At 37.1% G+C, this 11,175-nt stretch overlaps 1 protein-coding gene across 1 annotated transcript; it reads right to left on the minus strand.

The window, feature by feature from the left end:
* Positions 1–9,416: 9,416 nt before the first annotated feature.
* On the minus strand, positions 9,417–10,448 carry LOC130855923 (trace amine-associated receptor 3). Its single transcript, XM_057740007.1, has one exon. It carries the CDS (start codon positions 10,446–10,448, stop codon positions 9,417–9,419), a length of 1,032 nt encoding a protein of 343 aa, XP_057595990.1.
* Positions 10,449–11,175: the final 727 nt, after the last annotated feature.

Raw genomic sequence — 11,175 nt, forward strand, 5'->3', positions numbered from 1 at the left:
TTTCTCAACCACAGCACTATTGAAGATTGGGGCCAGATAATTCTTTGTGGTGGGGGGATGTTCTGTGCATTGTAGGATGTTTAGCAGCGTCCTTTACCTCTACCCTCTAAATGTCAGTAGAATTCCCTCCCTTATTGTAACAACCAAAAATGCTTCCAGACATTGCCAAATGCACTCAAGAGGCAAAACTGTCCCTGGTTGAGGACCACTGGGTTAGAGAGACAGTGTGAAGGATGAAAAGAAGATTGTAAAGGACACAATTTGGTGAAATAGGTTTCTGGGGTAGGAGAAGGAACAGAAAGACAAAAGGACACAGAGAAGAGACAGTCATTGAGGCAATAAATATTATCTAAAACGCTGGGGGAGGGAAAGAACCTCAATCTGTGAGTGAAGCTTAATCTGGGTGAGTAGTGTGCACACACGTAGCCAAAAAGATGTGCACAGCCCCTGTTTGTGTACATGTAGGCCACGTGGCTATATAGATCAAACGCATATGTTGCGAGAAAGAATACATTTCTAAAATCTTTCTTCATCCGTTCTTCTCATTTAATGACAGTCTAATTTTATCAAACTATTGCAAACGTCACATCAATTCTTTTTGAAGAGATTTAAGTCAGAATCAATAAAATTGGAAGTAACTACAACTGTTTCCTTCTCCCTTTCCATGTCACTCACCTGTTCTGTAATTCAGCCTCCCAGTGTTCTCAAGCTCTCCCCAGCCCCCTAAAATGTAACAATAATCTCAGGAAAGATTTAGATAAACGCTACATGGCTATGATGAGTGTGAAGACCAACTGTGTCATCACTTCTGATGTTTATAAGAAGAAAAAGGAGACGCTCCCCATCTGACTTATGCCAAAGGAAGGAAATTCTAAATCTCTAATTTTGGAAATTCAGGAATCAGCTAGTCTTGGGAGACAGTATCTTTTTACTGGAGATGCCTTCCCCAGAACCCTAGAAATTGACCACTTTGGTAATTCTGGTATACCCAGAAGGCTAGATCTATTGATTCCTCTTAGGTGTCTACTACACCAACTGGAAGAATAACTTTATCTAGTCAATCCACACCCCTACCTTTTGAGGGGAAAGAGCATCCAAGATTCCCTAGCAGGAAAGGATTTTAGAGAATGGGAGACATTGCCTAAGCACGTGCAGGAAATACGCTTAGGGTGGAAGAGTCAGGGCGGAAGATCACTCCTGAGACAATCATCCTCAATGCCTTGCGAAACCAAGGATAAAACATGCCATATATGATGGGATTGAAAGCAGAATTGAAATAACCTAACCAGAGAAAGACATTGTACAAATCTTCAGGAGTTGTGAAATTAACAAAAGGGTCTGTGATCGTCAAGATAAAAAAGGGCAGCCAGCACAACACAAATACTCCCATGACTATGCTTAAAGTCTTAGTGGCCTTGCTTTCTTTTTTGAATGATGCCTTCATTTTGCTTTCTGACCCAATCTCTTTCATCATAGAATCCATGCCAATTTGCTTAGCATGCTTCCTGGCTACTGTGAAAATACGTGTATAAATCCCCACCATTACCGTCCCAGGGAGAAAGAAGGCTATCAAGGAGGCCAGCACCCCCCAGAGCTTGTTAAATATCAACACACATAAACCTGTACAGTCAATGGCTGCAACAAAGTCTTCTCTGCCAATTATGTTTAATTCTGAGAATACCAGGCCAAAGGCAAAAAAGGTGGGAATAGACCAACTGATGAGTAGAAAGACCCCTATGACAGGGATGGTAATTTTACTGACATAATGTAAAGGGTCACAAACAGCATAGTAACGGTCCACCGAGATGAAGCAGAGGTGAAAAATGGAGGTGGTACAAAGCATAATGTCACAGCAGGTGTGGACTTTGCAAAAGAGATCTCCAAAATACCAGCAGGACTCAACGGACCTTATCATACTGAAGGGCATGACCACACAGCTCAGCAAGAAGTCAGTGGTGGCCATGGAGAGGATCAGGAAGTTGGTTGGGGAGTGGAGCTGCTTGAAGTGGGCGACAGAAGTGATCACCACCAGGTTGCCCAGCATGGTCATCACTATAGCACTGATCATGATGATGTACATGGCACAGGCACTCAGCCCAGACCTCACATTTCTAGGGCATGAATTGTTCACCAGAGCAAAGCAAAATTGTACTTCTGAGGGATTCCAAAAGTCCGGTGAATTCATTGTCTTTGTCTTGTGGGTACTATGAGTCTTTTGCAAAAAGACTGTGCTCCTCTCTTTCCTGTGAAAGATAGAGGAAAATATAATAAAAATCATGGGATGTGCAACACCCAGCTAGCACATTTTCAATCCAGGGATGAACTCCCTACTGACCAGAAGCACTGCTTCCCAACTTTAATGTGCACATGAATCACCTAGACATCTTTTCAAAACACAGATTCTAATTCTGAGGTGGGGGCTGAGAATTTGCATTTCTCACCAGCTCTTGGGAGATGCCAATGCTGTTAGTCTAAGGAGCATCCCTTGAATAAGAAGGGACTAAATACAACTGAATGAACATTGTCATCCAACATCTAAATAACCCAGTTAAAACCACCTAAGTAATCCAGGTAAATGCATATTCTGATTGTACTAATGTGTAGCCCTTACCCAGGATTCTGAATCTGTAGACAGATCAAGAATTTTCCCTCTCCTGCTTGTATTAATCAATTTGCTGGATAAATCCCCTCCTGGGGAACTATTATTTAATGTTCAGCTTAAAAAATAATTGTGATCTAAAGATTGTGCTTCTTCTTTTTTTTTTAAATTTCTCTTGTAGATATTTGCAAATGTTTGGATCCTGCCACTCTTCAAGGACACATTTTTCTCTCCAATGTGAACAATATAGATTTAGAATTTAGAACAATATACATAAACTAAAAATATGCTAAAGCCTATAAGGTTATACAGGAATCACCTCAAAAACAGGGAAAATACCTCAAATGATAGATTGTGTAATTCTTGTGAGTTATCACCTTTCATTCGGCAGCCACATTCATTCATGAACTCAAATTCAAGTTGAGGTCATCCTGTTCACAGATTTTAAGTCTCATGTTGGCAACAAATTTGACATATAGGGAGCTCATTGTTTAAGCTGTCACTGTATATAATTTATGCTGTTGTCCTTAAAACGTGACAATAACGGGACTGACTCATCCAGAGTATGACATGGGTTTGATTTGTTTTTCCAGTGCTAGGACTGGGTGTGTAACTCTGATGACCAATGATGAGCATTAGTGAGATCTGAGGCCGGGTTGGAGAATGGACTTTGGCCCGAGAAGAGATTAAAACTCACTGGTTCATTGGGAAAATGAACCCACAAGCACATCCGTGCCAGATTTACTTGGAAAAGATATTTATGAGGATACACGTACCTTTGAAAATTATATTTATGGTATTTGCTAACATAGCTCAGCAATTTTTTCCAGTGTGTATTATTTGAAATCTTAACAGTATGGCACAATTTATTTGGTCTGGGTATAGTGATTTAATTCCTCAGATTAGTATTTTTCTTAAGATACATTTTAATTGGACCAAACAAATAGTATGCAATTGAGTTGAACTTGGGAAACCAAAACATTAAGAGTAAAATGTAAGAGGGACAAAGACCTATTCAACTGCTTTAGAAACTGCAGAGTATCCACTTTGGAACACACAACACAAACCATCTGACTACTGATCACTTTGGTTCCTAAGCTCTGAGATACTGAATATAATGAAATCTTAAACACCTAATCACCTTCTTTAATAAATTAACTTCATTCTGCTTTTTATCTTCTTTACTTTCGTGAATTAAATTTTTTTCCTTAATTCTTTTAAAAATTATCTTGAAAGATAGCTAGCAATTACCACAAAATAACTTATGCATTTGTTACTGTATATCTGTAGACATAGCATTCCTATTACAAAAGAGTATACTCTTCAGTACTTTGTGGTATAATTTTTGGAGTTTTAAGTTTCATTTTTGAAAACCTAATCCCTGAAAGGATGGATAGAATTTAACTTCCCAGGTTTGTAAAGTGAATTTTATTTATTTTATTTTATTTTTTGGAAGATGTTATGAAACAGCTGCTAGAAATTAATAGTATTATTTCATGTTTCTGATGAATGGTTATGTATATTAGAGAAATATTTAAACATTTAAGTATTGGATTAAGACAAAAGGATAGAATAAGACACATTTATTTAAAAAGTTATTACATGATAACAAAGGGAGATCAACTCCATGATGGGTGATGCCTTAGAGGGCCGGGATGGGGAGGGTGGGGGGGGAGTCGCGGGAGGGCGGGAATATGGAGATATGTGTATAAATACAGCTGATTGACTCTGGTGTACCTCATAAACTGGTACAATAGTGTAAAGCAATTATATTCCAATAAAGAGCTTAAAAAATTAAAAAAAATTAAAAAAATTAAAAAAAAATAAAAATGATTTAAAAAAAAAGTTATCACATGGAAGATTTTGTTAAGGTAATGCTGAAGATAATTAAGCCTTTAGCTTAAGCTCTTAGCCAAAAATTACAAAATAAGTAAGTAAATGCAAATATGACTGCTGGTCTACCGCTTTTTTTAAAAAAAGGAAATTGTCATGACATTAAGTGCTTGGGATTTTGTTTGTTATTTAAAACTTAACAAAATAGAGATTCCTTTCCATTTAAGATTTGCTTCCAGAAAAGACAGTAATTTTTTAATAACATAAAATTAAACCCTCTATGACATCTCACCTTTATCATGGGGCATTGTTGCTATGCCTTTTTTCTTTTTATCAATAACATTTCAGCAAAGGATCAAATTAATGACAACACTGCAAACAATGACCTAATGAAAGCACAGAAAATTGTTAATTTACCAGGAGGTAAAAAGAAACATTTGCTAGCAATACTGGAGAGGAGCAAAAATCACATTATTTTTTAGTTCAAATTTCATTCTCTCAGAGAAAAAAATTACAGGATAGATAAACAGACACAAGGACTCTGAAATAATGATTTTAAAAATGTAAAAGTTCCTCAGAATTTCAAGGAAAAAATGAAAAAGAAATTATATAATTTTTCCTCAAGTATTAAATACCTACAATTCTAGGAATGCATATATGTTTTCCTCAGATAAGAAAGAAAATATCTAACAAGCTCAATAGTATATTGCAAATAAAGTGGCAAGAAATTAAGAAAGAACTCATTATACTTGCCTTAACAGGGATGATTTTTCTCCTCTTATTGGTAACGTAGCTCAAACATGTCACCTCTGAGACTGTTTCTCTGAAAACAATGATTTTTATCCTGCTTTGCTATGTCTCACTCTAACAATAATTTCCTAGGTAAGAGAGATTACTTGTAAATTAGATGTAAGAAAGATCTGTTGTGGGTCTTTCTATCATTGACTCCTTAGAATTTTAGTGATTTTTTTAAATGATCCAGATTTGTTTTTAAAGATTAGTATTTTAAGTTTAGTTCCTTTCAACATTAAATAAATAAATAAATAAATAAATCATAAATAAACACATAAATTCATCTGATCTTTCCCATCTCTTAAGATAGTCTCATTTGGTTTATCAGAATTTGGTCCTTTCGGTAATTTGGAGCTAAAATCACTGAAAGGTGATTCCTTTGTTGTGCTGAGGTTTCTTACCATGCAAATGAGCGTTACCGGAGTCACCATTCTCTTCCCTGCTGATTTCCCCCCAGAAAAGGCACTTGGGCCTGGGATCTTATTGGTTGGCTTATGGCAGGCTGTGTTGTTGTCAGTATTTATACACAAAATACATCCTCCTGAGGCTGCATTACCTGTGTCTTGCTTTTGACAGGTGTGTTCTTTAACAAATTCAGTGTGCTGTCAGCAGAAACGTTACATCGAGTCACTAGAGAATTGGCTCTGGGAGAACGAATCAGTTTTGTGCTATCTTATCCATGACTTCAAAGGGACAGCATGGAATAGCCTCACACAAGGCCAGGGTGGAGAAGAATGAAAGGGGGAGGGGAAAGGTGGGAGTGAGGAAGGAAGGAGGCAAGGAGAAAATTTCATTAAAATCCAACAAATGTTCACTATACTTATTACCAAATGCTAGGTGCTTCCAAACAGTGAGTTCTTTAATTCCTGTGAAAATTTGACTAATTTCTATCTTTTCCTTTTGCTGCCATGTGCAGGTCAGTGACATGCATTCACACTGCAGTGCTTTCGGTCTATAATTTTCTGAGCCCAAACAAAAGACATTGAGAACTATGTTTCAAAACAACCAAATGAAAAGGGAAAACTTCCATCCTCATGTGGGTATTTTCATAATCACTGGGGGAAGGTGTCCTCGTCAGTGCACCATAGTCTAAAACACCAAGCTTCAAGCAGTTTATGAAGATAATTTTATCATCCATCAGGACCACAAAATTGTTATATTTAAATACCCAAAGCTTAGAGGGCATCAAAGCTTAAGGATTTATAAAAAATAGAATCAAATTATCTATGTTTAAATTAACTAGTAAAAATTAACTTTATAGCCTCTGAGGATTTTCTTCACAAAATGAATGGGAATGATTGGAAAATATTGTTTTCTTTACATGCTCATCTGCAGTTACAAAACTTCTCTCTAGAAATTTCTTCCCAGATAGATGAAGCAAATGAAACATACTATTAATAAAGTTTGTGTTCAGTTTAAAAGTAATCTTTGCATATTTGTCATTTTCAGTATGTGTAATGTTTAAGGGAATTTAACATTTACCACAATAGCTTTGTGATTCCCACTGAAAATATGTTATTAAATTATTGATTTAGCCATGATTTTTAGTTGAAAGAAACAAGTAAAGTTTGCTAAGTTTATAAATGGTATTGTAATTGTTAAGAATTTTAAATTTACCATATTTGTAAGTAAGTCATTAAATTTACAAGAGTTATTTATGTACTGGGGAATGTTTTATGTATGGCTGACAATTAAATTATCAAAAAGGGAGCTTAAAATTTTAATTTGGTAAAAGCAAATAAAATATTAAGAGGATTCAATCACCTAGGCTCTAAGTGCACCTTAAAAGACATTGTTAAAATTTACCAAGTGTAGAATACTTATATTCTGTTCATAAGTTAAAGTTCAATAAAAGTTATAAGTTAAGTAAGTTTCAAAAGAAGAGGTACATTCTTCAATATTATTTTCTAAATGAAATATTAATTCTAAAAGCCAAAATTACCTCACATAATCTTTTTTATACACAAAGAGGACACCAGAAATCTTAAACTGACAACTGATCTTCAAAAGAAAAAGAAGATTGCCAAGTGGAGGAGGAGGGCAAGTAGTCCCCAGGTAGGGCAAAGGTGGGGGGATGACTTATTGGGGGCCAATGATTCCTTCGGAGAAAGGTAGACTCCAGAGGAGTGACTAAATGTAGAAATACAAAGAAAGGCCAAGTTGAGCTTGTACAGACTTGATGCCTTTGGGGAGAGTTTCAAAACTTTATCTCAGAGCAATGAAAAACTACATTCATCCTGTGTCCAGCGAGAAGCAGATGGCACAGTCAACCTGGATGATTGGGGAGAGTTTAATAAAAGCACTATTTACAAAAATGTGGGCAGCGTTTAAAGAAACCAGGAAGAAAATGCCAGCACCCAGGAGCAGCAGTAGTGGGGAACCACCACCAAGGCCGGGCCTAAATTCACAGGGGGCGAGGGTGGTTGGCCAAGTTCCAGAAGATGGCAATATGGAGATGGACTCCGCGTGGCCTTTCCTGGAGGACACAGCCAGTCCAAGGGCAATTTGGCAGAGAGGTGGCCTGGGTTAAGTACCCTGATTCCCCCCTTTCCACCCTCAGATCTCCTGTAGGTAAAATGCCATCCATCAGACACCCCAGCGCAAGAAAGCACCTAAATCCTAATCCTAATCTGTGCTTCCTACACAGAGTGCATGGAGAAGAGTAGAGCTCACAGAAGGGATCTAGCATAGAAAACATGTAAGATATTCAAGAGGAAAGTGTCAACTTCGGTTAACCGTACAGAGTAGATTGGAAAGCCGTGAAACAGGAGGCAAGAACAGTAGCTAGCATGGTGGGAGGGGAGGCATGTGTTAAGGATCAATTCTAAGTAAATATTCATATCCTTTATTGAGTACTCAGTACCTACCTCTGTGAATACAGACAGTTTTCCTACATCTTCATAGCTATGTATTTCATATGGCTAGCTAAGTCTATTCTAATAGATTATCCCATTTATATTCAGATAGATTTATATCTACAGTCTAATAAGCACATGCCAATCAATGTTCCACACACCAAAGCTGGTCTCCCCTATACTGCTCCCTCCCCACTTTGAAAATCCCTAATTCTGCATCCATGAAAAGCTTATGGACACAAACACAAATACACACAGACACACAAAGACTCTCTGCTTTAACCAAACTTTAATCAAGGTCCTATGATTCCTCTGCTTGACTAGACCAAACTTGGGCTTCCCTCTTTGCCCTGATAGAATCTAGATTGAGCAAGAGTCCTGCTAAGTCAGGTTAGCAAAAATCCCCCACCATTGGTGTCTGACCAGCTTCACTATCTTATCACTCTGGACTGCCTTCAGCAAGAATTCTGATGAGGTCAGTATAGCAAGAATCTTCCTTAACCCTGATGTTTCCTCTTAGTAATTTTCCATCCACTACCCACAACCCACTTCCTTGGATATAAACCTTCACTTGACCTTGTTGAAGTTGAGTGTAATCTTTCTCCCTTACTACAAAATCCTACTGCAGAAGCTTCCCTTGAATATAGTCTGCCTTACAGTCTTTAACATGTGTCTTGAATAATTTTTTTCTCTAACATACACACACACACACCCCATGCAGTTTTTAGAGTAAAGAATAGTTCAGAAGCAGAGAAACAAATAAGACTTTTAAAAGCAGGAACTGAGAGGAAGCCAAATATAGCAGAAGAACCGCTAGATGTTAATTATCTGTCACTACTGAAAGGGGGCAAGTCAATTTTAATATATTCATCTGTGAAGAGAGAGACATGATAGAGTCATGTCCAGGGTCTTGTAAGACTCTAAGGAAGAAGGATCCCAGCAGTGCTTCTCATAACCTAGTATCTCTTCCTGGACAAAGCCTAAAATGTTCACTTCAAGACCACCAGTCAGGTTGGATTAGTAAATATTCTTTAGTAAACATAAAAATACTCATTGGCTACCAATTATACAGTTATTGTGCACATATTCTTTTCTGCCAACAAGTACAGGGACTAAAAACTGTGATCAGGGGAATAGTCCTTATTGAGTATTATGCTTCAAGACATAAGTTGAGCCTATATATTTAAATTATATTATTAAATTATACTTGGATCTAGGACTACTGAAATTTAATAGAATAATATTTGCAATGATCTGGGGATGTAAGATACATGCTTCTGGTCAAAATAATAAGTCTCATTTTCAATACTCTATTTACTTCTGTAATGGCTTTTTTATTAATGTGCTTCAGGAAACAGATTTGCACTTTTTGAGTGGGAGCTAAATATTTTTCCTGACACTATATACTTAAGAGCTTTCCGAAACCATGGATAAAAAAAGCCATGAATGAGTGGGTTGCAAGTGGAGTTGAAGTACCCAAGCCACACTAAAAGATCAAGTACTATTATGGGAGTAGAGTACTCTAGATATGGGTCAATCAAAACAGCAAGAAAACAAGGCAACCAACAAGCTAGAAACACACCCATTACTATGCCCAAGGTCTTAGCTGCTTTCCGATCCTTTTTCTTAGAGAAGTTTTTTTTCAGTTCCCCTTTCATATTTTCAGGCATATTGCTGATAACTCGAGCATGTCGTTTCGAAACAATAAAGATTTTGCTATAAATACCAACCATAATGGAGCCAGGAGTAAAAAAACATGTAGTGAACAATATTGTCCCCCAGAATTTGTTGAAAGTAAGTGCACAGAAATTGAAGCAAGCAACAAGATTCTCATAGCTCTGCATACCAGAAACATTGGCCTTGGATAGAACTAAACCGAAAGAAAAAAGAGCAGGGGCTGACCAGCAAAATGCCAGCAGCTGCTTTATCATGGAGGTGGTCATTGTGGTCGTGTAGTGTAGAGGGTAACACACAGCATAAAATCGATCAATAGCGATGGAACAGAGGTGGAAAATGGAGGCCAGGCTTAGCATCATGTCAAAGCTCGTGTGGAATTTACAAAAGCCATCTCCAAAATACCAGCAGCTCTCCACTGATCGCACCATGCTGTATGGCATGATGACCAAACCCAGCAGAAAGTCAGTGGCTGCCATGGAGAGGATCAGAAAATTTGTGGGAGAGTGAAGCTGCTTGAAATGAGATATGGAAATGATTATAACCAAGTTTCCAAAAATAGTGATGAACATGGCCCCGATCATAATTGAGTACATCATTACTCGGACATGAAAATGGCGGTTGGTGGGAGGACAAGATTTATTTCCAAAATTGGGACAACTGGATAAGTCCTCAGGAATATAAGTTAGATCCATGGTGCTTTATTTCTTCAAATTCCTTTCTAGGAAGATGTCAGTGTTTCTTCTCTTCTTAAAATGATTCCAGTAAATTTCAGTCCCTGAGAGTACAATAAAGTCACCTGTTAATTCATTTCAATTATAATATAGTTGAATATTTAAAATTATATCCATTATATTTACTTTCAGAGTTATTTGCTGTATTTGAAAATGAAAAATATCAACTGCTCACGCTTTCCTGTTTTAGTCTATTTTATTCTATTTCATCCATCTGTTGATTCATTCCAATGGGTTTATCTCTTGGCTGTTTTATTCCCTGTAATGTATTGGAGATTTTTCAAGGGTTTACTCGACTTACCTGAAGCATCTAAAATAGTCAAACTCATGCAGTAGCGAATACTATGGTAGTTATTGGGGAATTGTGTAGTTGTTGTTCAATGTGTATAAAGTTTCAGTTATGCTAGATGAATAAGTTTTAGAAGTCTGCTGTACAACATAATGCCTGTAATTAATAACATGGTATTGTGCACTTCAAAATTCATTAAGATGATAGACTTCATGGTAAGTGTTTCTACCACAAAGAAACAAACAAAACAGAGGGACACAAGGAAATCTTGGGAGGTGCTGGATAAGCCTAGTACCTTGATTGTGCTGATGGTATCAGAGGTATTTGCATATGTCCAAACTCATCAAATTCTACAGTTCTCAGTCTGTCAATTATACCTCAGTTAAGCCGTTGTTTTTT

The sequence above is a fragment of the Hippopotamus amphibius genome, chromosome 6, assembly GCF_030028045.1.
Source record: "Hippopotamus amphibius kiboko isolate mHipAmp2 chromosome 6, mHipAmp2.hap2, whole genome shotgun sequence".
Classification (NCBI taxonomy): Eukaryota; Metazoa; Chordata; class Mammalia; order Artiodactyla; family Hippopotamidae; genus Hippopotamus; species Hippopotamus amphibius.

Coding starts and splice junctions, on each gene's coding strand:
- LOC130855923 (XM_057740007.1), bottom strand. CDS start 10,448: ATGGATCTAACTTATATTCCTGAGGACTTATCCAGTTGTCCCAATTTT.